We start from the raw sequence: 27,226 nt of genomic DNA on the forward strand, positions 1-27,226 counted from the left end.
TAAAATAGTTACCTACAACAAAGGGATTGCAGCCAGAAAGGATTTTGGACAAGAAAGTGTTCAAGAAAACCAGAGGACAGGAGTACTTTCAGTATTTGGTCAAATGGAAGGATCAACCAATCGTTGAAGCTACTTGGGTAACAAAAAGCATGCTACAGAAATTGGGCAGTTCTGTAGAAGAGCTCATGGACAACAGCTCATGAAGAATTTTTTCCTTAGGAGTCTGATGCAGGAGCATAATGCTTGAAGACAAATATGAAGAATTATTCCAAAAATACAAAAAAATCTACAAACAAAGGAGTGGGGTCCTTTAGCCATCAATTTCCATGTTTTTCTAGTTAAGCATAGAGCTAGAATATAGGATTTGATCAAGTTGTAATAAGTTTTAGTTAGTTAACTGTAGTGGAGATTCTCGAGGAGAATGCCTCGTAGGATAGATAAAGTTAATAAATTTTTTAGCCTTTGAATTAGGATCTGGTTGTTACGATGAACCAGTACTGATGTAACTTTCACGTTATTGTAAATGGATTTTGACTGTTGAAGAAATTTGGCTTCCCTGGAGTGAATTCAGTAAATTGGGGAATTTTAGTTTCTGTGTATGTGAATGATAAATTCTCTGTCAAATCCCAAACGATAATCTCCTTCGAAATCTCTGTGTTATTGTGAAATTCCAAGTTTAAATGTTGTTCTTTGAAATTGGACGAAATTGTGTTGATTGTGTTAAAATTTTGTGTTTTCCTTTTAACTGAGTTTATCGTAAATTCTGATTATTTTAAATGGAAGGTCGAGATTATTGGAGGAAGACCACAGTCACATCACGTGAAGATTTAACTTAACCTATTAGATCAGCGGCGTTCGGCGCGGAAATCAACTGACAGTTAACAAGCGAAGCAGTTTGAAGAAACCACAAGTAGATTTCGGGCGAAAGAAAGGCTGTAAGTAGTATTTTCTCTTTGGCGCCGATTCCATACATATCGTGCCACGTAGCAGAGAGGAGAGGGAGTGAAATCGCTTATCGGGTGGGTTTAAGGTGCGCAAGTTAGTCGGTCGATATGTTTGTGAGTTGTTAGATCTGGTGGTGTGAGATCAACGGTTGACAGAGGTGGAGCAGGGTCGACGTCGGGGAGTGTTGTGGCTGTTGGATCTTGGATATATCAACGGTGAAGAAGAAGAGTCGATAATAATTATGAGCATGAGTACGTAAAACTTGAAGTCCAGCCTTATGTGTTGGGCGCGTTGTTTTTTGTGTAATCCTATGTATTTCCACTAAAGTGTTGTGGTCCCGATTTATAAAGAAAAATCCATTAAGTCATGTGGTTCCGAGTTAAAAAAAAAAAAAATCAAATTTCAAATTTTATTAAATCAAGGTCTGTAGTACCGTCGGGTCTACCATGACGGTAGTTTAGCGAAACTCGGTGATTTTTGGAGGCCTGCTAACTTAGTGAAGCTCTAAGGTTTATCGATGGATGACAGAGAGTCCATTGAACAAGCATTTACACCCGCAAACGGAAGTAGAAGATATAATCTCACAGTTTGGGAGATTATCACTCCTGTCTGTACCTATACTGCCATCACTTCCCTCTCAGGATTGCGCAATGTTGTCTTGGTGAGGCAACGTCCGGGCCAAGGCTTCCCAGACCCACCGATGGGCAACTGAAAGCAGATGTGAATGTGAATGCATGGCAATACTAAGTGTAAGCGAGAGTGAATGATCATGCATGCAAACAATGAATGCAAGATTCATAAAATGGAACAACATGCATGTGTGTGAAGCGAGTCGCTAGATCGACGACCGTTTGTGCAAACCAATGTCATGCATGCGACAACAATGAGACGTTAATGAAAACCGAAGCAGTGCTAGTAAAAGCTAATATGCATGAAAACGACAACAAGTGTTCAATAAATCAAGCAAGAAACACTCACACAATCCAAAACACAAAAAGAGACAAAAATGCTGCAAAAGACAAGTTAAGAGGAATTACCCATAAATAGTTCAGCTGGATGTTTTGAAGACTCCTGGATGTGTTGTGGGATGTCAGAGCTCCAAGATCGATGTGAATAAGTGAGCTCTGAAGTGTCTAATAAATAAGTTTAATGCTCATGACGCGCATGCCACAAATCTAGGAAAAAGCGACACTTGAAGGAAAGATTGTAAAACGATCTTTGCATGTAACCTCTAGCTACTAAAATAGCTCCCTAAAATATAGGATGTTTTTTGCATGTTACTTTTTTGCTATTTCGGGAAAAGCATTCCATGCATGCAAGTCAAGTTTTCTCGATCCTAGGTGGAACTGGTCAACTCAATGGCACATGCAACAATCTGCTTGACTAAGGGTAACTTTTACATAGTTTTTGGGAGGAAGTTGGGCTGGTTGCCTAGAAGGATTGCACAAATTTTGGGCTAAGCAGTTGACTGCTGCCCAGGATTGCACAATTTCTAGGTTGAGTAGTCATGTTGGATCAGATTGCGCAGTTTTTCCAGGGAAGGTTGAAAGGAAAAATTGCGCAATTCCTGAGAGCAGCAGGCTGCCAGTCATGATTGTGCAATTTTTGGAGGGAAGGCTGGTTCCCCTCCAGAATTGTGCAATTTATTGAGGGAGCTGTTCACCCTGCAACTGGAACAAGTCCAGGGAAGCAGCCTGTGAGGGGAATGCAACAAGCTATCATGCACAGGCTATCATGCTCCTAGAAAACCACTTAAGCTTGTGTACTTGACAGTGTAAGACATGCTGCTGAGGATGGTTGGTAGGGAGGCTCTAAAACGAAGCTAAGGAAAAATTTTGGAGGGTGGTTATAGCCGCTACAACACCTTCATAATCAATTTCTCCATCCTTAAGATCTGATCCATCGTTGGACTCAAAAGCCATGAGAACACATTCATTGTGTTCTTCTTCTTCTGATGAACATTTCTCAATGCTTTCATCTAAATTATCATTTTTTTCTTTGGAGTAGTAAAGCATTCTCTTTTGAGCTTTAGCTTTTCAAAATTTTTGAGTTTTATCCTACTCTTCATCTCCTTATCCTTCTCCTCCTTTTCACTTCTTTTGTGTGGACATTTTGCAGCAAAATGTCCAACTTCTCCACATTCGAAATACTTGAAAGGAAGATTGTCTTTATACTTTCCGGAACCTCTCTTTAATTTATTGGAAAATATGCAATTCATAATTTTGATGTAGTTGAGTGACCTCAAGTAATATTATTTCCCCAATGGTTCATCTTCCACTTTATTTACAATATAGCCACCACGTGGAAAACTAGTTGAAACAATTATAGCGGAAGAAATTTTATTTTTCACCACATCTTTAAAGGATACCAACTTTGAAGTTGAAGTGGCCCCAAGTCTTAGTAATTGCAATACCAAATGGATCATTAAATAATTAAATAAGTTATATTCAGATATTAAAGATTGGTATTCTAGTTGTTTGACTCTCTGCAAATCTCCAATTATTGTTTTAAGTGTGCCATAAATCCATTTGAATTCATGCACAAAAGTATGGTATTCCCACTGAGAGACTTTACCATCATCTAAAATCTCTGTAATATAATAGTGGTTTTACCAAATAATAGTTTGGTAGGTATTTCATCAAACACTGGGCATTCAAAGGGTTTAGAAAACACTTCTAAAATATGAATTTTTTCAAGTCCTACATTCAAAGGTTTTAGAAAGTAGTTGTTGGAAAAACATTATGTAAAACACTTGTCATTCATGTGGTTTGTCTAAAACTTAGAATACAAGGATTTCATCAAACAAATGATGTGCAAACTATTCGTCAAATAATTAGCATTTATCTAAACTAAAGTTGAAATTACAATGGGCCAACATTCTTGACTAAATCAAGAAACACATCCTTGTCGTCAACATGATCTTTTCCTTCTAATCCCCAACCTAACATAGAACATATCAGATCAACCAAATGCACACATTCACTTATCTCTTTGATCTAGTTGTTATAATGATCACAAGAGGCCTCCTCTCCATAGGGCACATAAGTTTCTGTAAAACATAAAGGCCCCTCTTTTGAGGATTTTTGAGATTTCAAGTAGAAGGGATTGCTATAATAAAACCCTTACTTGGTCACGTGAGTGCTATCACTACTTATATCCTTGACATTTTGAGAGAAAAATACTTTGGTACAAAGATACCTTTGAAGCATGGTGGGTTTGTGTTCTTGCTTAGGTGGCTTAAAATGTCTTGGCTCTCACTTGGGTGTATTTTTGGAGGTAAAGCTAGGGTCATGAGTTGTGTCCTTCATGTGAAAAGTTGCTAATGTTTGCTAGCTATGTTGGACATTACCCTACCTGATGCTATTGTATTTTGTCATTTGCTTCATCCATGTTGTTGAAACTTTTTCTCCATTGTTTTACTAAATTCAAATTTTTATAATCATTTTCTTTAAATGAAAATTTGTTACTATTTATGATTTGCTAATGCCCTTATGAAAGTGATATTTTTTTAATACATAAAAGAGTCTCAAGTACCTTGGGTTATTTTCTAAAAACAATATCATACCACTTATAATAACATGTTGGTGGTTCATGAAGGGGTAAACTTCTACTTAGCTAGAGACTTCGAAGTCTTGATTCTCGGACCTATTATCTTATGTTTGAGGAAAACAAACAATTAACCAAACATAAAAAAAATTAAAATCTTATTGTAAAACCAAAAGTTCATTGTTTCAACTTCTATCTTATATTCAAAATATACATAGATCATTTGATTTAAATGTATACATATATCTAAATTATAAATACCAAATTCTAATTTAAAAAATTTAATAACTAATTTTTTAGTGAATTTTTTTTACACACATCTAAATGATAAATACCAAATTTTAATTCAAAATATATGATAACTAAATTTTTAATGATTTATTATTATTATTATTATAAAATTTTAATTCCTACCCTAACAAGTATCCATGATTATAATTGTCTTCTTTTATTTAAAAAAATACTGAATTTCTCTATAATTTCACCTGGCTGACGGCCGATTATTAAAATTTCACCAAACTTGTGCCCGGATCTTGAAATTTTCACTATTCAAATAACTAAATAAACTTGTAAGCTCATGAATGTTAGAAATTTTCAATGTTTAAATACTAATAAACATTCATTTAAAAATCAATTTTAACCAATTCCACAACTAGTGAGAATAAACTTTTTATAAAAGTTACACTTAATGACAGTAAGTGTTTAAATACTACTTATTCATTTTAAAATCAATATTAATCAATTCCACAACTAGTGAGAATAAACTTTTTATAAAAGTTACACGTAATGACAGTAAGTGTTTAAATACTAATAAAGTTTGCCCCTCATCAAACGCCTCCAGCCATCCACCAGCTGTATGGCAAATCTTTAACTTTATCAATCGCTGTTATGCGTTCTTTTTCCAAATGTACGTCTCATTTTTTTCCAAAGCAGGGCGGAAAATCAAAATTTTATTTAGCCTGCCGTCACATCGAAACTTACCGACCAAAGCCTGATGGCACTTATATTATTTTTCTTCTCTGCAAAAAGATTGGAAAAGACATTTCCAGCGTTGCAACACAACATGCTTAGGCTCTCCTTCAGCGCACCCAAATTAAAATATTCCAAAGTGTAATTATTACATATTGCAATTCCTAACTTTTTCTAAAGGTTAAAAGTACAATAATTCCAACTTTTTCTAAAGATCAGACAAATAAAGGCCCACTCGCATAATTCGCCTTAGAATCACGAAGTGGGAACAACGATTTGAAAAAGCTGAGGTCGATTAATACGGCCATCGACCTCCCTCTCTCCTCTGTTCTTATATTCACTCGTTCACCTGCATTTCTCAATTTCGCTTACTCTCTCGCAGCCCTTTTCAGATCTGCTCGCGCTACCCTTGCATTTGCCCCTTCTTTTGCTTTTAGTGCTCAGCTAAATAAATTATCCATGGCGGCGGATTTTGGAATTGGAGCGGCAGCCAACGTTGCGGCCGCCGATGTTGCAAGCCCTATTATCAGTTTAGTCATCGGAATAATGAAGGATATCATTGGGATGGGGAAAAATGTCAGTCATCTCAACACTGATTTCACCCGTATGCAGGACTTTGTTGTCCATATTGACAATCATTTCCGACAGCAGCAGATAGAGCTCCCACAGCCCGTCCAGAATCGTTTGGAAAGAATCCGTAATGACCTTCAAGAGGTTAAGGATTTGATCGATAATTCGGAGCCACAGCCACGGTGTCTCGGCTGCTGCTCCTTCCGCAACCCCATGCTGTCCACCCAAATTAGAGATTGGAAGATGGGATTTGATCGACTCTTTGAAGAGCTGAGAACAGATTTTTCAATATGTGCCAATATGCAACTGGTTGCGTCCACCGCAGGGCCTCGGGAAGAGATTTTTCGTCAACCTGTCCCGGAGTCCGGATTCGTAGGGTCAGCCATTGAAGATGCTCAGAAGAAAGTGCAGGAATGGCTTGGTGAAGCTCATCGCCAAGCTCGGATGGTCGGCGTTTGGGGCATGGGGGGCGTCGGCAAGACTTCTATAGTGAAACTAATCTACAACCACTTCAAAGAGGTGAGAGGTATTTTTGATGCAGTAATTTGGCTTACAATTTCTCAGAAGTATGAGATTACAAATTTGCAGGCCTCCATGGCCGAGACACTTAATTTAAAGCTCGAGGGCACCTCTGACAAAGATAGAAGGAAAATGAAATTGTCTGCATCGCTTCGAGGGAAGAAATTTCTTTTAATTTTGGACGACTTGTGGCGTCCAATCGATCTCACCGAGATCGGCGTGACATTTGAGGATGGTGACAATTGTTCCAAAATATTAATGTCGAGTCGCAGCAGCGATGTCATAGCAGAAATGGGCGCAAGCGCCAACTATTCCTTGAGAATACAACCTCTGTCCACAGAGGAAGGGTTGGTGTTGTTCACGAGAGAAGCTTTTACAAATGGGGTGGTTCCATATGAGAGAGTACAGGGTATTGCTAGAGATATTGCCATGGAGTGTCAAGGATTGCCGTTAGCCCTCATTGTAGTAGCTGCAGCAATGAGGTCGAAAAAGACGGAAGAGGAGTGGAAGCGTGCTTTGGATTTGATGAGGACGGTGGATCCATCCTTCCTAATCAGACACAGCAGCATTGATGCAGAACTCTACAAACGCTTAAAATGGAGCTATGATGAATTAGCTGATCCTAACTTAAAGATTTGTTTTTTGTACTGTGCCGTCTTTCCTGAGGATGCAAAGATTGACGTGGAGACGCTGGTCCAAATGTGGAGCGCCGAAAAGTTGGTTACCCACATGGATGCTGGGCACGAGTACATAGATGCACTAGTAGGTAAGTGCTTGTTCGAATATGTTCGCGATGATAGAAAAAGAGTAAAAGTTCATGATATTGTGCATGACCTGGCCATTTCTATTGGCCGAAGTGAGGAGAAGTGCTTGTTTGCCTCAGGTCAACATCTACAAGATTTCCCTATTGATGGTGTGATGAGGGATTGCAAACGAATATCAGTTGGTCATAATGATATTCGTGTTCTTCCAACCAGTCTGGCTTGCCCAAAACTGGTCAGTTTGGTACTAGCTAACAATAAAGAAATTACAGAGGTTAATGAAGGATTTCTCTCAGCTGCCATGTCTCTCAAGGTTCTTGATCTCTCTCACACCAACATAACAACGCTGCCAACGTCACTGGGTCAACTGGAACAACTTGAATTTCTGGATTTGAGTTACTGCTCCAGTTTGCGGACTTTGCCAGAGAGCATAGGTAATCTTTCTCGTCTGAAATTTTTGTTCTTGCCACACGACTTTGCTATAAATGTGGAGGATATTGCAAATCTCTCGAATCTGATGGTGCTGCAGGCAACAGTAAAATGTGAAAATAAAGAAAGTACAATGACTACATGGACGGAGCTAAGAAGGTTGGAGGTATGGTGCGTCTATGATGCAGATAGAGATGATGTGGGGGAGGAGCATATTTTTCCCTTCAACATGGATAATCTGAACAAGTTGGAACATTTTACACTCTGGAGTTATAAGGGGGTAAGTTTACCCAAGTGCATTCCTCAGTTTCAAAACCTGAGAGTTTTACGATTGTTGTTCTGTGAGCAACTTAGGGAGCTTCCTGGAATTGTAGGCGGGTGGGGCTTTCCAATGTTGAAGAGCTTGAGACTTCAGACACTAAGGAATTTAGAAAGCATGATGGTGGGATCATCTGTTTCTGTTTTGTCAAGTGAAGAAACAATGCCCCAACTCGAAGATATAGAGATAAGATATATATATATATGGCTGTAGTTCGTTGAAGAGATTGAGAACGAGGAAATTACCTCGTTTAAAGGACTTACTCATCAGTCGGTGCACGGAGTTTGAAGCACTCGAAATTGAGAGTTGCGGTCTTCCCATGCTCGAGGCCTTGAGCCTTGAGAATCTAGGCAAGTGGACTATAGTGGGACCCTCTGGTGTGATCAACGACGGAGTAATGCCCAAACTTCAACGTTTGAGGATATATGATTGTCCATCGCTGAGAAGATTGGTATTAGAGAAGCTATCTAATTTAAGGAACATTGTCATAGAGCGTTGCAATGAGCTAAGGGAGTTAGCGGTGGGGAGCGGCGGCTTTCCAGCGTTGGAGAAGTTGGTTTTGTACAACTCTCCGAAGGTAGAGAATATGGTGGGGCCCCATGATGTGTGGGATGACCAAACAATGCCTCAACTTAGATCATTGGTGATAGTACGTTGTCCATTACTCAAGACATTGCCAAGGGGAATGGAGAAACTGTCCAGGTTGCAGCGAATAGAGGGACAGGTTGAGTGGTGGCAAAATCTAATTTGGCAAGATGGGAATGTGAAAAACAGTCTCTTTCCTCTTTTCATTGAATTTATTGAAAGAATTCAGTGAAGACTGAATATGATGGGTACACAGTTACCATCATAAATGTTGTGTTATATTTTACAGAAATGGTAATATTATTAATTTTAAAGTGTGAGATATTTTGTGTTTAACCTTATTTAAATGTTATTTGGGAATTATATACTGATGATGTTTAAATTATAAATGTTTTGTTATACCTTGCACAAATGGTAATATTATTATTTTTAAAGTGAGATATTTTGTGTTTGACATTATTTTTATTTAAATGTTATTTGGGAATTACATATTGTGATGTTTAAATGTTATTTTTATATAATTTAATTAATCATATTTATTTTTTATTTATTTTTAATTAATTCATATATATATATATATATATTTTCATTCTTTTTATTTAATAAATTCAAAATTTCTTTTTATAATTTATTTAATAAGTATATTAAGGTAATAGAAGTTATTTTATTTTTTATAATTTTTTTTTAATAATTTATATTTTTTTATTCGAATTTTTTATTATCAAAGTCAATAATAATTATTATTTTCATTATTATTAAAGTTAATACTCATTATTTTTATCATTCTTTCTTCCCCTAACAATAATATTTATATTTTATCACTTTTTTCTATTGAAATGAGTTTAATATTTTTCATATCACTAGTTGAACTTCAAGTCTCTAAAGATAGAATGAAGAATTCACTCTAAACATGAGACAAATCCTTGAAACAACACACAATTCTCCAAAAGTATTTATGGACACAATTATACTTTCTTATTTTTTATATATTTTATTATAAATTCTATATGTTATTATTTAATGTATAATTATTAATTTTAAATTAGGTTATTATTATTAATTTTAGTTTTAATGATACATAAAATGATGATACTAAAAATATATAATTGTTATTTTTTATTTGAATATTAAAAAACTATTTATTTAAAAAATAAAAATTATTTTGTAATGAATATTATAATATGTTTCAGTGTTTTGAATTGAGTAAAGAATCATAATTTCATGATATATACTTTATTATTTTTATATATTTTATTAGAAAATTTCCATATTATTTAATGCATAATTATTAATTTTAAATTAAATTATTATTATTATTATTAATATTAATTTTAATGATATATAAAATACTAATAATAAAAATATATATTTTTTATTTTTTATTTAAATATTAAAAAAATATTTATTTAAAAAACAAAGTTTATTTTGTAATGAATATTACAATATGTTTCAATGTTTTAAATGGTTTAAAAAATCATAGTTTCATGATATATAATTATTTGAACCAAAGAGAGAATATTCATTATAGTAAACTGGGTGGACAAAGTTATACTCTATTACTTTTTATATATTTTATTAGAAATTTTACATTTTGTTATTTAATGCATAATTGTTAATTTTAAATTAGATTATTATTATTATTAATATTAGTTTTAATGATATATAAAATAATAATAATAAAATTATATAATTGTTATTTTTTATTTGAATATTAAAAAACTATTTATTTTTTATTTACAATATGTTTCAATGTTTTAAATTGCTTAAAGAATGGAAAAGCAGATCACCTGATTGGGAGGCGGGGGCGAGCTCTGTACATTGATCTAGGGTTAGCATTAGGGTTCGAAGTTGGGCACCATGGCGGGACACGCAGGGGGAGTGTTGCTCCCTCCTACAGTCAAATAGTGACGGACAGAAGCAAGGACACTAGAAAGCAGTGTTTTAAGAAACCTTTGGAGATGGAAACAGAGGCAATCAACACAGAAAAACTGGGAAAAAACAGACCCCCAGAGCAGGAAGGGGATAAGAAGGAAGCTAGTAAGGAAAAGAAGGCAGGGGGTAGCAGTCAAAAGACTTCTTCTATGAGTACAACTGGGGTCTGCAAACCCAAGTTGAACATCATTCCCCGGGTCATTTTAAGTGACCCAGTGCTACAAGCGCATAGAGATCACATGGCGGAATATGCGGTTATATGCAAATTCATGGGGATATGGCCGACGGAGAGGGCACTGCATGTATGGATAAGGAGCCACTGGAAACCAAAGGGGGAAATAAACCTTCATCTGGGATCTAAGGGCTTCTTCACAGTGGTGTTCACAAGCCTAGAGGATAAAGATAGAGTATTCGAAGGAGGACCATATTTCTACGCAGTTGCAGGCCTCTACATGCGGCCATGGATGATGAACTTTGTCCCAGAACATGAAACATTCACATCGGTACCGGTATGGATTAGACTATACTCCCTTCCTTTGGATTACTGGCTACCAAAATCTCTGAAAACAATAGGCAACAAGTTGGGGCATTTTCTAAAGATCTCAGATGCAACTCTGAAAGGCAGATATACCTCTTTCGCTCGAATAGGTGTGGAAATGGACTTATCTAGGGGACTTCCGGAAGCAATAATTTTAGAAGTATATGATGAAGAATGGGTACAGGCAGTGGACTATGAACATATCCCATTTAGGTGCCACAAATGCCATGAACATGGGCATCTATACAGAGACTTCCCAACAAACAATTTGGAGAGAAACGTAAAAACCACCCCGGATAAAAATCTCGAGGGTTTCACCAAGGTTGGGGGCAAAGGGAAAGGCGGGAAGAGGCCTCAAAAGAATATTAATGAGGAAAGAAAACCGAGCCAAAATGGTTTCAAGATCCTAGAAGATGAAGATGGAAACAAAGAAACAAATCAGGAATCAGAGAACATTATCACTGAGAAGGAAAGGGATGCTAGCATGGAAGATATCATAGATAACAGGCAGCAAAAGGATGATCTGCCAAGTAATATGGAGATAAGTAGGGACCATGAGATGACTCCAAGTGAGGCCGGAACGGAGGACCATGAATTGCAAGAGATTCTAGAAATGGAGAATTTAGATCTAGAAAAGTTTCTGGAACAAGGGACAACCAAAGGAGTGGACTCCCTATCACAAGAGGAATTTGATAGGGTTCAACAACTATTCCTATGGAGATCATAATGGAAGGGATCTAGAGTCAAAATAAATCATGAAAGCCAAGAAAATAGAGGGGTCAAAATGATGGAGGAGACACAAATACAATCTCCCAAGAACCCAGGCAGGAAAAGAGGAAGAGAAAGACAGAATGAGCTGCTGAAAGAATGTGGAAAACTCATTATTAACTCAGGTAAGATGAGAGATCTCACCAGTTATTCCTTTACAAACCTTTCTTAATGAAGCTTACAACCTGGAATATTAGAGGCATAGGAAATAGAAGGAAACAAAGAAATCTTAGTAATAGAATAAAATAAGAAAAGCTAGATATGGTTTTTATTCAGGAAACAAAATGTTCGATGGACAAGATCAGAGAAAGACATAACAAATGGCTAATCAAGTATGAATATCTAGAGGTTAAAGCAAACAACTCGGCAGGGGGGGGTTCTTACACTCTGGGATCCCCAGAAATTTGGAATCTTGGATGTTGAAGTGTCTAGGAACTATATTTCTTTGGTGTGTCAACCTTTAGGTGATTCGGAAATTTATATGATCACAAATGTCTATGGACCTCAAAAGCAAGAAGACAAACTCAAGCTTCTCACCTCCCTTGAGGAGCTAAGAGCGAGACACCCTAATGTACCCTGGATTGTTGCAGGAGATTTCAATATGATCAGATCTCTTACAGAGAAAAAAGGTGGTATCAGACATCTAGGTAGAGACTCCATTGCCTTCCAGAACTTCATAATGAACATGGGGTTAGTGGACACTGAAACAATAAATGGTACCTTTACCTGGAACAATAAGAGGGGAGGGGCTTCTCAAGTCGCCTCCAAGCTAGATAGATTTATTATTTCAGAGGACCTCTTTCTTTCAGGCCCTGCCATGTTAGCTTCTATTCTTCCCTTTGGGGGCTCGGATCATTGGCCTGTACAGCTGGAAGCCACTTGTATGGGTACACCAAGAAACAAACCTTTCAGGTTTGAAAATGCTTGGCTCTCTCACCCTGAATTCACCAGCAATATTGACAAATGGTGGAGAGAGGATCTGAACATTCAAGGCACTAGAATGTTCCTGCTCCAACAGAAACTTAAACACATCAAATCCAGGCTTAAAGATTGGAACAAAAAGGAATTTGGTAATATTTTCAAAGCCAAAAGAGAAGTTGAGCAAAAACTCCAAGAGATCAATCAGATCATCATCACAGATGGTTTTACCGAGGAGCGGAAAAAGCTAGCTGACTCTCTGCAGGAAGAATGGGAAGATCGGTGCATGCAAGAGGAGATTTTTTGGAGACAAAAATCGCGGGTGCAGTGGATTAGAGAGGGAGAAAGAAACACGAAGTTCTTCCATAAATCCACCATGGATCACAGGGCACACAACAGAATCACAAAACTCAAAGATTCTCAAGGGATAAAACTTGTCTCTCACAAAGAAATGGAATTTGTCCTTGTTCAACACTTCCTCAGCATAGCAGAGGAGCCTCTGGTGGATAGATCTAGGTTCATCAACCATTTCACTCAGTACATCCCTCGGCTGGTTACCAGAGAAGACAACCATAATCTTAACAGGCCAGTGTTGGAAGAGGAGGTCAGTGAAGTGATCAATGAAATGCAAAATGGGAAAGCTCCAGGCCTGGAAGGGTTCAATGTAGACTTCTTCAAAGCCTGCTGGAAAACAGTCAAACAGGATATCCTTGAGGTGGTGGAAGACTCAAGAAGATCCAAAATGGTTCTGAAGGCTCTTAATGCCTCCTTCATAGCTTTGATCCTAAAACAGGAAAAAGCCATGACTCCGGATGGTTTTAGACCCATAGCTTTATGTAATGTGGTGTACAAAATTATTTCCAAAGTGATCACCAACAGAATCAAGCCCCTTTTACTAGCTCTCATCTCAGAGGAGAAAACTGGCTATGTGGAAGGAAGACAGATCCTCAATAATATCATCCAAGCTCGCGAGGTGGTACACTCTCTCAAAAGAAATAGGCAAGCTGGTATGATCATTCAGATGGACCTAGCAAAAGCTTATGATAAGCTAAGTTGGTCCTATATAAGGGCAGTACTAAGAGCCTATGGCTTCAACCACAACTGGATAAGATGGGTTATGGCACTAGTTTCCACGACCAGTTTTTCCATCTTTCTTAATGGTGCTCCTTCAAAAACCTTCATACCATCCAGAGGTCTCAGACAAGGGGATCCACTCTCACCCTTCCTCTTTGTTCTCATGATGGAAGGGCTAGGCAGAGCGATCAAAATGGCAAATGCTGAAGGAAGAATCCAGGGCATCAAACTCACCATGGATGGAGCAGCAAATACTCATCAACAATTTGTGGATGCCACGATGTTGCAAGGTATACCCACGGTCAGGGAAGCCAGAGTGATCAAACAAATCTTAAACGACTTTTCTATGGCCGCTGGCACAGAGGTAAGCCTCAACAAATCAAAAGTTTTTTTTCTTTAACACTAACATTGCTATTCAGAGAAACATCACCATAATTCTTGGGTTTCAAAGGGACTAGTGACCTTCCAAGTACCTGGGCATACCTCTTACAGACAAACCTCTAAGCAAGGGAGTGTGGGAGATGATAATAAATAAAATTTAGGACAAGATCAGAAAATGGACATGCAGGTCTTTAAATTTTGTAGGACGCCTTGTGCTCACACAGGTTGTATTGCAGGCGATTCCCAAATTCATGTTCTCAGCTCTTTCTGCTCCTAAAGGAGTTATGCAACAGATCAGAAGCATTCAACGGGATTTTCTATGGGGTATAGGAGAAGAGAAAAAGAAATGGGCTTTGGTAGCATGGGACAAGAGATGCAAACCCAAGATCCATGGTGGTTTGGGGCTTCATGACCTTGAAACCCTCAGCAAAGTTTCGTGAGCTAAACTCTGGTGGAGGTAGCTCAAGGAATCGGCAACCTCGTGGGCCAAGCTCTAGAAACAACAATATGCAAATAATTGGCAGGAGAAGGATCCCATTCAAATGTCAGGGCATATTAAGGGCTCCCACATTTGGAACCTTGCTTGGGAAAATAAAGGTATTGTCTAGCAGCATAGTTTCTGGGAGATTCGAGCTGGGAACCTGGCATGATTTTGGGAGGATAACTGGCAACAGGAACCCAATTTGTATAAGGACAAATTAGCAGCTCTCAAGAATGATATCGACAACAACGGTCTATTTATGGTAAGTGACTTTTGGGACCAGGTAAGGAACAACGGTAAATGGAGAATATGGAAGGATCTAGGCCATAGTGAAGGGAGCCCTTTGAAGGCCTAGGCAGACTCCCTTGCTCAGGATTTAGAGCAAAGGAAGATTTTGGTATCCTCCTTGATTGACCAACTAAGATGGGGAAGGAAAATCGAAAGAAAATTTGGCCTAAAAGAAGGTAAACGAGTAGTAACAGGGTTTAACTACCAAACCCCTGATCAAGTTTGGAAGAATCTTTGGCAGAACCCCCACTTGATGAAAATAAAGTTGTTCATTTGGCTAGTTCAACAAAAGAAAATTTTAACTTGGGAGAATCTCCTGAAAAGAGGTTTTACTGGCCCATCCAAATGTTACCTATGTGGATCACAAGAGGAGACAATGGATCACCTACTCAACCTCTGCCCTTTCACCTCCACCATGTGGCAGTGGGTGGCCTCGGTATTTAGATACACTGATAGGGATAGATTCAACATTTCCAACATTTTGAAGAATTGGAGGAAAAACGTCTCAGGAAATGAAATCATCAATAAAGCCTGGAATCTGGTTCCAGGCTTTGTCATCTGGGATGTTTGGAAAGAACTTAATAGCAGGATCTTCAAGAACAAAAAAAGCACGCTCCAACACATAATTGAACAAATTTTAAGGCAGATCAAAGACACAATTAGAAGTTTGTTGTGGAAACTTCCCGAGGACCCTCCTCTGCCCTAGGATGCTTGCATACTACTGCATTTGGGTCTCCAGTCAATAGTTCCATAGGGCATAATCAAGGGTGTGAGCCAAATAACTATAGATTTGAATATTTGGAAGCTTCCTCCACATGGTTTCTTAAAAGTCAATATAGACGAAGCGTCTAAGGGCAACCCAGGGTTAGCTGTTTTTGGGGGTGTTATAAGAGATGAGTAGGGACGCATAAAGGAGATCTTTCACAGCCACTTGGGGAAGGCCTCTAATAATATGGCGGAACTCATGGCCTTAGAGCAATGCCTGGAATTCCTGGTGGATTCAAATTTACATAATGTCATCATTGAAGCTAATTCGGAATTGATCATTAAAGCGGTCAAGAAAATGTGCAATGGAACGACACCCGAAAAAGTGTCGAAACATTGGAGGCTATCACAGGTATTTCATTGTATATATACCCACCTACAAACCTTGAGTGTTGTTAACTTTGTCCATGTGAAAAGAAAAGCAAATGGGTTGGTTGATCGTCTGGAAAATGAAGGAGTGATTAGTAAGGAAGGCTACACTAGGCATGTCTGGGAGTTGATACCCCCAGGAAAACTGTATGATGATTATCTCTGTCAGGCTGCAAAAGACATGGAACTCTTTCGAATCTTCAACAATGAGAAGGAGGAATATTACAGAAAGGTGAAGAGAGAGGAGATCCTTGGGCTGCGGTCTCTCCCAAGGAATAGCAATTCGAAGAAGTGAAGTGATTATATAGTTTGTTTGGTTCAGTGGTCTTGGTGTGGCTTGGAGTAAGCTGCTTCAGGAGGATCTCAAAAGGGTCAGAGGAGTTAAGTCCAATCTCGAGTGGATCAGGTTTAAAGGGATCGTTCTGGATCGTTGGATTGACAGGATGGAGCAACGGTGCTGAGGAGACCTGTGATAGTTAAACGTCGCTTAACTAGTTCACAAGTTGAATGGCTGCAGTCTGCAGGTCCTTTTTGCCTCTGTCATCCGCGGGTTTCGGGCCAGAAAGTGATCGGACGTTAACCGCTTGGTTGGACCCGAAATCCTTTAGACTGAAGGGCTCTATTCTTTTTCGGGTCCAGATTTTTTATTTCCTTCGTGCTTATGACTTTGGCCGAAATCGTGGTGAACCGTTGGATTAAATAGGAATTGATCGATGGTTCATCCTACGGTTTTCGTGCCGGAAAGTGCTCGACCGATATCCTTTTGGATGAACTCAAAATCATTTAGAGTGAAGTGCTCTAATCTTTTTTGGGTTCGGTTTTCTCGTTATTCTTTGTGCAAGTGGTTGGGCCGAAATCATGGTCGACCGTTGAATCAAATAGACACTGATCGATAGTGCTAGATCTCCATGCAGCTTTCCTAAACGGAGGCTTGTTGACCGATGGATGGAAAGGTGGCTGTGACGGTGGGGATCGTGCATTTAGGTTTAGGCTTGGGCAAACAGAATGGTGATTTTTGGCGGAATTTTGTATGTTTTTTAGGGTGGTAGTCTTCGCAGTTTGTATGTATTTGAGAATTTAGCAAAAGCACATTATGGCGCGGCGTGAATAGAAAGGATCTCACTTCTCAAGTGATAGATTTCTTAGGTTTCCTACTTAAAAGTAGTTGTAACTTCGTGAATAGTTGATTGATCTTGGGTCTTGTGGACCCTATTGATGGTTTACCAGCATCAGGTTTGTCTAGTGTTGGTCTTTGCACTGGTAAATACATGAAATATATGTAATGCACGTTTACGGTTAATAGAATGTTCCACTCTTACTAGACCAAAAAAGAAATTGCTTAAAGAATGATAACTTCATGATATATAAATTATTTGAATTAAAGAAAAAATATTTATTATAGTTAATTGGACTTATTTTGGATGGTAAGAAAAAATTATTGAATCCTACCCATTTATTGTCAATTCTCCCTAATAACATTTTTATTATAATTAATTAGACTTCTTTTGGATGCTAAGAAGAAATTATTGATATCTTACCCATCTATTATAACATGTTGAACCTATACTAATTATATTGTTATAATGATTTTGAATATAATTTTTTTTTTTTGTAGATTAGCACCAACAAGGATTTGAACCATTGACCTATCCCAAAGAGTGCCTTAAGAGTGCACCTATTCACCATCAATCCGAAGCTAAGTGAACAAACTTTTCTTATTATAATTTATCAAATTATATTTATATATAATTAAATTAAAAAATAAATAAGATATGTTTTAATATTCTTATTAAAAAAAAAGAATAAATAATGAAATATTAATTTATACCAATATTTATGGGAATTTATAAAGATATTTTTACACTTTCACAATATTTAGAGGTACCATTAAAATATTTTAAAAATATTTCACTACTTAAAATATATTAATCACAAAAATGTAATACTCCCACTTTAATCCGTGGTTGATATTGTAACTAGAAATTGCACTGAGAGGTGCAAAGTAACCCCGATATGAGGAATGGGGGGAATGTGGAAGGAAACTATCTCTTTTTCGACATTTCAGGCTGCCTCATCAAGGTCACCTTATGGAGTGCATAATGCCACACTGAAGGGAAATAACTTTCTAACCTCCAAACCTCATGAACCACTCTAGTCCTTGCAATCAAAGGGGTTAGTGTCAAGGGAGATGTTTTATTATGTGGAAGGTGAGTGAATGATGGTAATAGTGATGTGGTTTGGGTGGTGCAAGTGTCTAACATGCATTTAAATTATTACCATCTAAAGTAATGAGAGGACTTGAAGAAATTGTTAGCCCAAAGATGAAAAACACAAATAAACAATAGTGAGATAAGAAAACACACATAAAGACTTACATGAAGTTATTCTAAATTTTGTACTCTAAAATATATTTGTACTTTTGAAAATTTAATCCATTAACACTTAATAAATCTATAATTAAAATAAATATATAATACATATTGTATTACAAGAAAATATCTCCTATATAAGGGACTTGGGCAATAAAGTACTTTTTAAATATGATAAAACATTTATTTTAAAAAATAAATACTGTATGAATGATAATTTTGAAACTCAGTGCGTAAAAGACCTAATAAACTACTTTATTTAACTTTAAAGACTACGTTGATCGAACTACTTTATTAGTCCCTGCCATCTGGTAGATGGCATGGACTATAGTAATCGATATGGCAGGCTTGACATTAATTTTAGCTATGTTTTAGCTGCTTACTCTCCTGACTGCGGCAAGTAAGCAAAGTATTTAACTTAATAATATATGAAATCTTTTTCGCCTTCTTATTTAGCCTCTTCCCGAGGCAGAGAGGCTAAACCATATGTTATAATTATCCATTTCCTTTGCAGCATTTTGAAGTTTAAAAAAGGTGTTAAACTAATGCTAACATTAGTTTGAATAATATTTCATGCTTATAAATTAAAAAAAACATATTTTTTCTTACATGGTTGCCAAAGTTTTAGTCTTTTTCGGTTACATGGTTGCCAAGCACATTACAGATGGCTCTTACATGCATGGGAGGAACATCTAGAACATCCAGCTATCAGTTCACACCTTAGAATATATAATATCGCTACAACTTGTTGTGCCCTTGCTTCAGCACAACAATCGCAACAGAGCGGAACAGCCTACTTCACGCCCTAGGAACAGAGAAAAACGAGAGTTTTGCATGCAAAATGTGCCATAAGAGATTCCATATTCATCCCAGCCACTCTTTATTGTGGCAATATCATCACCTGAGACGATATATCAGTCCTTGATAAGGACATGTGAGTAGGAATCTGCATATGAAAGGGAAAACCTATCATTTATCTAAGTAGCAACAAGTATGGCATCTTTCGATGCTCAATATGTCATAAAAAGTCTTGAAAAGGAGCCATTCTCCTACTAATAAATATGTAAAATTAAACTGAACTTTTCTTATTGCTTGCAAATATGTAAAATTCAACTGAACTCTTCTTGTTGCTTGCAGCCATTTAAAATTGTTATCGTGTAATTATTTTGTAGTATTTTTTACCTGTGAAAGTAAGAAGTAATTGATCTGTAGTATTTTTTACCTGTGAAAGTAAGAACAAGGACAGACTGATAGGAAAGATTTAGAATGTTTATTTCACTATATATTTTTGAAGGTTCTTTCTTTAGACAACTTATTAACAGAGAAAGCATGAGATTGCATATGCTTCGTACGAATCTAAAACTTTTATTCAAAAGAACAAGGATTTGGATTTTAACGGCAATAGCATAATTGTGAACAAGGATTTGGATTTTAACAATGGTAGCATAATTGTTTTGCTACAGAATTAAACTAAATAACTTTAAACTAGGACCAGGTTTCTTCTCTATTTCGTTGATGCTACTTATGATTTCTGTAGACTATGCAAGGCCAAATTGGATGCCTCCCGCGGGAACTGAGCAGTTTCTTCCATCTCTAGGAGATGCAATCACCGAATTGGATCCCTGTCAAGGTCGTCTGCGGGAACCGAGTAGCTTATGCCTGTCAAAGTCGTCTACAGGAACCAAGCATCTTCTTCCATCGTGGCAAGAAAAAAAGTAAACTGCCTCACTCTTCCCTCTTCTTAATTTGTAGGTACCCCTTCTTAATCTGTAGGTAACAAGCAATCACTCTTCGCTCTTCTTAATATGTAGGTAACAAGCAATCACTCTTCGCTCTTCTTAATCTGTAGGTAACAAGCAACCAATCAACGAAGCTAGCGGAACAACAACAGAAAATAAAGATTGTGTGCGAAGGCATAGGAGAGCTGGTAATTACACTGAATACCTCATTGTCATGCCATTACCTCCCTTACGGACTGCGTCATTGGATTGCCCACCGAAGCATAGAAACCCTACTCATTCTTAGTCAAAATTCTTTAATTTTCTTCAGTAATCGATTGCCATGGAAGCTCTGCTCAACCTGCTTGGTTTTCTATGGAAATTTGTTCTGTGGATTTCGGACTGCGTCATTGAATGGCCCGCTGAAGCATAGAAACCCTACTCAATCTCAGTCAAAATTCTTTAATTTTCTTCAGTAATCGGTTGCCATGGAAGCCCTGCTCAGCCTACTTGGTTTTCTATGGAAATTTGTTCTGCGGATTTTCTGAGAGCCCGAACAATGGGTGGATAAGAGAAGATCCCTCCACGCAACTCGAGAAAATGATTGAGAGACTAATTCCCTCCCAACCGACTAGCCACACTCAAGAAAGAGTGTGGAGCGCAATTAGCCAAGGCGGGAACAACATATTCATAAGCAGATGGCTTAATGCTCATGGTTGATAGGATCGCTAATGCTTTCTACATGATAAATCTCTAGTCAGGTACTCAAGAACCTCTACCCAGCAAACCTATACTCCGTTGATATGTCGACGCAAACACATAAGCAAACAAACTCAAGCCACCCTTCACAGGGGAGGGATTTTAGCATTCACCTGCACTTGGGGTTTTTTCCTATATGGGTATATAGATCTATGTATCCATTAAAATCCTCACCTATTGACAGTTGCTTTTGAAATTAATGGCGATCATAAAAACAAGTTTTCCCTTCATACAAGTGTGACCTGCATGAGGATGCAATTGAAAACATGGCCTCAATGAAGATGCAAGTGGCGAGCAGAGCTCTTTGGCTTCACAGGCTGGTCAAACATGCATGTAGATGGGCACAACTAGTCGAGCATTCATCAAGCTCGCCATTCCTTTTGAAATGCCGCGTGGCAGTTACCACACTATTTGGCCCCACATCAACATTGCAGTGTGTCATCTTGGCAGAGAGGGTTTGTGTCAACTTAACCCTCTGAAGTAGAGTGACTGGACCAACCCTTTTCTCATTGAATCAAAAGTGATATTTTTTTTTTGACAAATTCGGGTACTGATATATTATAAAAACTTCAGAGGACTGAGTCCTATTACATGAGTAAGATATACCAAGGCATTAAGGATCCAAAACGGGTTCGCAGACCCTTGATCCTTATTGCTGCATAAACGGTAACTAAATTGAAAGAGGTAACGGCTATATTGCCGGGTGAAAGAGCCTGCTAGCGAACAAAATTTACAGTTCATGAGTCCTATGGATATTTCTGGTTAACTGAGTCATCCGGGAGAGGTTCCTTCCCTGCACTGGCTCTGGTTGAAGCTTCTGCTTGCATACTTTGAGTAAGGGTCCTGATATGAGCTATAGCTTCCTCTAGGTGGGAGCATCTGTCCTTCAAAGCCTCGATCTCAGCCTTTTGTTTTTCTAGCTTCTTCCTTTTAGATCTGCTGTTCGCCTGGTAGTCGTCTTTGAGGTCATTGAATCTCTTGATGAATCTGTTGATCATGAAAGTGTGCGCTTTGCAGAGAGTGCACTCGCTGTTGGTGATGACATTTTACAAGGTGTTGATGGCGGGCGCCTGAACTTCCTGTTGTTCCTGAGGTTCTGCCATATCTCCTGGGTGGAAAAGAGAGTCAAAGAGCTGTTGATGCAGTAAGGGGCGGATTCTGGGGGCGGGAGCGCAATAGGGGGAGAGCAGAAGGGGGAAGAGCGGGGCTTTGCGCGAGGGGGGGAAGAAAGGCAGAGGAGCAACAGAGGGAAATATGGAGCGCTGTAACAGCCAAGCATACAACCGGTTAGAGGGAAATAAAGCTCTGAGATTAAGGTTGTCTGAGATTACCGCTGTCAAGGGACTTGCACTAGGCTCCAGATAACTTCGCTCAGCTTCGTAAGAGAGACTGAGCTGAGAGGAGGCGCAAGCCAGGGCCTTCGTAGCTGAGAAGGATGACAATCGAGGGAGAGACGAGCTGCTATAAGTAGAGGGGGAGAGGTAGCTTGTTTGAGGAGTCCCTTGCTGGTCGATTCGATCCTTGAGGTGACTGAGAGGCCAGGGAGAGATTTTGGTGCGAGCGGAGGGGATTTTCGTATGGTGGCCACCTGAACAAATCCTGAGATTGACGGCGAGGGACAGATAGAACGTAAAATCGGGGCAGTGAGAGGTGACAAAAGCGATTGCAGGGGGGAGGATTTGATAGAGGAGGGACAGAGTGGTGCAGTCGAGGAGATTTGGCAGGGAATGAGGGGATTCGGGGATGAGCAAACTTTGAAAAGGATGTAGTCTAAGGTGGCTCAGAATCTGAGAGAGAGAGGGGTGGATTTTTTTAAGGGATTGCTTTCTCATATGTAGAATCATTTTCTCTGACTTGGCCTGCGGGTCTACTGGCTGCTTTGTTGGCTTGATCATCCGCCTCTTGGTTGCTGCTCCTTAGCACATGCTTGAAAGTGGCTCCTTTTAAGTCTCTTAAGTTGTCGGTGATCCTGGTTTTCACATTGTTCAGGGTTGTTTGCTTGAAGTCCCTCCCCGAAACCATAGCAGCTATAATTATAGATGAGTCACCTATTATGAGGGGATTTTGGAGGCCAAATCTCTTCAGAATGGAGGACCCCAGGAGAAGACTATAAGCCTCGGCCCTATTGTTGGACATTATGCCCAATCCCCAATCATAAGTCACTAATGTTTTACCTTGATGATCTTTGATGACACCTCCTGCACCTGCCTGCCCCGGATTGTTTTTAGATGCTCCATCGAACAGAAGGAAGGGCCTCTTTTGGTTTTGAATCCAATCTCTGATTTCCCCAGTGGAACCTCTTAGCTTCCAATCGGCCTTCCTTTGTCCTGTGCTTACTTCTTTTTGATTCCTTACTTCATAACTGAATTTGCTCATCCACTCAGTTTCCCTTGGATCCCCCGAATCTTGCTCTGATTGGACTATTCCATTGGCGCTGATGGTCTCAGAGATGAGGGCAATTGTTTTTGCAAGAGTGCTGGAGATGCTGGGCTTCTTGTCATTAAAAATTCTTTTATTTCGGGTGTTCCAAATTTGCCAACAGAGGGTTGGGGGGATGCTATTCCATAGTCTTTTGGCAAGGGTTTTGTTTTTCTTGGGGTAGGGATAGCTATTCCCCAAATTTTTTTGAAGGAGGGTGATCTGATTGGGCAGTTCACCTATCGTTAATGGGCTGGTGATGAGCTTCCAGCAGTTTCGAGCATAAGAGCAATCTAGGAAGAGGTGGTTGCTGCTTTCTTCCGCTGCTCTGCACAGGCAACATATCGAGGGACCAAGGATGCCTTTCTTCCTTAGATTTTCCGTTGTGAGGATTTTGCTTTTAAGGAGGGTCCAATTAAAGAATTTTATCTTTGGAAGGCATTCCGGATTCCAGGTTTCTTTATAAAGAGGCCAGTTATTGGAGGGTGTGGCATTTTGGAGGATTTTGTATCCTTCTCTGACTGTGTAGATTCCGCCATTGGGGTCCCAGATGAACTTATCCTCGGACGTTCTGTTTAGGGGGGCTGACCCTGAGAGAGATAGTTTGAGGTCGGCCCACTGATCCCTTAGGTTATTTGGGAGGATGAGATGCTTCCAGCCCAGCCACCTATTTTGGTCCCAAGAAGAAATATCATATAGGGACTTAAGATTTTTCTCTTCCATCCACAAATGCAGAGGCCTGAGATTTGGAAGAGTTTCTCTTTCTTCTGAGCCCATTATGCGATCAGTCCAAATGTTTATATCTTTTCCACATCTCGGAGCTCTTGAAATAAGGTCTTTGAACTGAGGGAGAGTTTTTTTTATTAGTTTCCAAACAGGGGTGCACTGCCTATCAGCGATAGATTCCGATAGGATGTTGGAGTTGGGGCCGTTCAGGTATTTTCTTTTGATCACTTCTGTCCACCAGGCTCCTCTCCCGTTGAGAATTCTCCATACCAGCTTGAAGCCCATGGCCATGTTGGCCAACCTTGGTATTCGTATTCCTAGCCCTCCTTTTTCGAAAGGTAAAATAACCTTGCCCCATTTAACAAGACTGAACTTTTTGGAGTCCTGCCTTCCTCCCTCCCACAAAAAGCTCCTAACAATTAATTCCATGTGCTTATGGATGCTGGCTGGGGCAAGAGTGGTTGCGAACTGATATATGGGGAGAGCAGATAGGATGGCTTTTATGAGAATTGTCCTTCCAGCCAGGTTGAGCCATGTCACACCCCAGCTCTGAAGTTTCCCTCTCATCTTCTCAATTAGTTTCACCCAAATTTCTGTTTTGACCGATTCCTTTGCTAATGGCAATCCCAGGTACATGAAATGGGTCCAGTTCCTTTGAGCTGGGATGTCCAGGATTGAGGAGATTCTCTGAATAATTTTCCTGGGGACGTTCCAGGTGTATATCATGCACTTATTGTTATTGAGCTTACCTCCGGAGACTTGTAGAAAGAGCTCTAGCGTTTTCTTGAACCTTCTTGCCATGAGACTGGAGGCTCCTCCAATTAGGAGGGTATCATCAGCGAAGAGTGAGTGATTTATCCCCTTGGTTCCACGCACTATACTGATACCTGTGATTTCTTTTTGCCTACGCATATTTTCCAGGTGAATTCTTAGCGTTTCGGCCATGATGATGTATAGAAATGGGGAGAGCGGACAGCCTTGTCTCAGACCCCTTGAGCTTCTGAAGAAGTTGCTTGGCCTACCATTGATTAGAGGGGCTGTCCAAGGGAATGAGATACATTCCATGATCCTGCTGATAAAGGTGCTGGATATCCCAAATTTCCCAAGGGCTGCCTTAAGAAATTGGTGGTTAACTCTATCAAAGGCATTGGCCATGTCTAGTTTAATAATCATACCCTTTTCCTTTCTATTTATGCTGCTGTGGATTGCCTCTTGGATAAGGATAACGTTATCCGTGATTTGTCTTCTAGGGACGAAGCCTCCTTGATTCTCAGAGATAAGGGAGGGGAGAAGATTTTTTAGCCTGTTGGCTAGAATTTTGGTGATGATTTTATAGGAAACATTGCTCAGAGAGATTGGGCAGAATCGGTCGAAGGATTGGGGGTTGGGATCCTTGGGGATAAGGGCTAAGTGAGAAGATTTAATGCTGTTCCCCATTTTACACTTTGAGAAGAAGTTCTTTACCATTCTGGTGAAGTCTTTCTTGATGGTTTCCCATTGATTTCTGTAGAATGCCACTGTGAACCCATCTGGGCCCGGTGCCTTGTCCTGCGCCATGCCGAAGATCGACCCCTCTATTTCCTCTGTCGTGACCTCTTTGTCCAGCTCGTTGTTTTGGTCTGCTGAGATTTTGTTTTCAATTAGGCTTAGGAATTCCTCATGATCGTTGGGCTGGCTGTCGGCTGATAGAATGGCACAGAAGTGTCTGGACGCAGCCTCTTTTATTTCTTCTTGTTCTCTGAGCTCTCTTCCTTCAACCATGATTCTCTCTATATGGTTCCCTGCCCGCCTGAGTTTTAGGATATTGTGAAAAAAGGAAGTGTTTTTGTCTCTGGCTTTGAGCCAAAGGCAGTGAGACTTTTGTCTCTGTTCTTCTTCTTCCATCATGTTCTGCTTATACAGTTCTTTGTACATTTCATTCTCCTTGACCTGGTCTTCCTCTGAATACTGGATTCGCTCCTTTTCGTGTCTCCATTGTTCCAGCTGTGATTGGAGATCAGTTCTTTTTTTACTTTCCTCAGCAGCGTTTATTCTTTCCCATTGCTTGATAACGGTCCTGAGGGATTTGAGCTTAGTTTCCCAGATATAGTGAGGCGAGCCAATAATTTCTTTTGCCCACTGCTCCTTTATCATGTTTTGGAATTCTTCTTTGCTGTCCCATGCCTTGTTGTATTTGAAGGGGAGAGGCCCCATTTTCTTACCTTTGTCTAGGATCAGAGCCACCAATTTATGATCTGAAATGAAACCATGGATGATTTTGCTTTGGATATTTGAGAATCTTGCTGTTGTTCCTTCTTGAGCGAGGATTCGGTCTAATCTCTCTTTTATATTGTTGCTGCCTGTTCTTTTATTGCTCCAAGTAAATCTCCCGTTGAGCGGAGGAATGTCCACTAGATTATGGATTTCGGGTGTTCCAAATTTGCCAACAGAGGGTTGGGGGGATGCTATTCCACAGTCTTTTGGCAAGGGTTTTGTTTTTCTTGGGGTAGGGATAGCTATTCCCCAAATTTTTTTGAAGGAGGGTGATCTGATTGGGCAGTTCACCTATCGTTAATGGGCTGGTGATGAGCTTCCAGCAGTTTCGTGCATAAGAGCAATCTAGGAAGAGGTGGTTGCTGCTTTCTTCCGCTGCTCTGCACAGGCAGCATATCGAGGGACCAAGGATGCCTTTCTTCCTTAGATTTTCCGTTGTGAGGATTTTGCTTTTAAGGAGGGTCCAATTAAAGAATTTTATCTTTGGAAGGCATTCCGGATTCCAGGTTGCTTTATAAAGAGGCCAGTTATTGGAGGGTGTGGCATTTTGGAGGATTTTGTATCCTTCTCTGACTGTGTAGATTCCGCCATTCGGGTCCCAGATGAACTTATCCTCGGATGTTCTGTTTAGGGTGGCTGACCCTGAGAGAGATAGTTTGAGGTCGGCCCACTGATCCCTTAGGTTATTTGGGAGGATGAGATGCTTCCAACCCAGCCACCTATTTTGGTCCCAAGAAGAAATATCATATAGGGACTTAAGATTTTTCTCTTCCATCCACAAATGCAGAGGCCTGAGATTTGGAAGAGTTTCTCTTGCTTCTGAGCC

The 27,226-nt window shown here is 39.3% G+C and overlaps 2 protein-coding genes across 2 annotated transcripts; one reads left to right on the forward strand and one right to left on the reverse strand.

Annotated features, from left to right (window-relative positions):
* The first annotated feature begins 5,738 nt into the window (after positions 1–5,738).
* Positions 5,739–8,871, forward strand: LOC149178595 (disease resistance protein RPS5-like). Its single transcript, XM_089423665.1, has one exon. The coding sequence runs from the start codon at positions 5,920–5,922 to the stop codon at positions 8,269–8,271; it is 2,352 nt and encodes a 783-aa protein (XP_089279791.1). The 5' UTR covers positions 5,739–5,919; the 3' UTR covers positions 8,272–8,871.
* A 15,847-nt stretch (positions 8,872–24,718) lies between these two features.
* On the reverse strand, positions 24,719–26,340 carry LOC149178596 (uncharacterized). Its single transcript, XM_089422158.1, has 2 exons — positions 25,612–26,340; positions 24,719–24,847 (listed from the first exon to the last, which is right to left on the reverse strand). Exons 1-2 carry the CDS (start codon positions 26,338–26,340, stop codon positions 24,719–24,721), a joined length of 858 nt encoding a protein of 285 aa, XP_089278284.1.
* Positions 26,341–27,226: the final 886 nt, after the last annotated feature.

This window comes from Pinus tabuliformis, chromosome 4_1, assembly GCF_031772625.1.
Source record: "Pinus tabuliformis cultivar Carrire ecotype Pingquan chromosome 4_1, CPIR1, whole genome shotgun sequence".
Taxonomy (NCBI): domain Eukaryota; kingdom Viridiplantae; phylum Streptophyta; class Pinopsida; order Pinales; family Pinaceae; genus Pinus; species Pinus tabuliformis.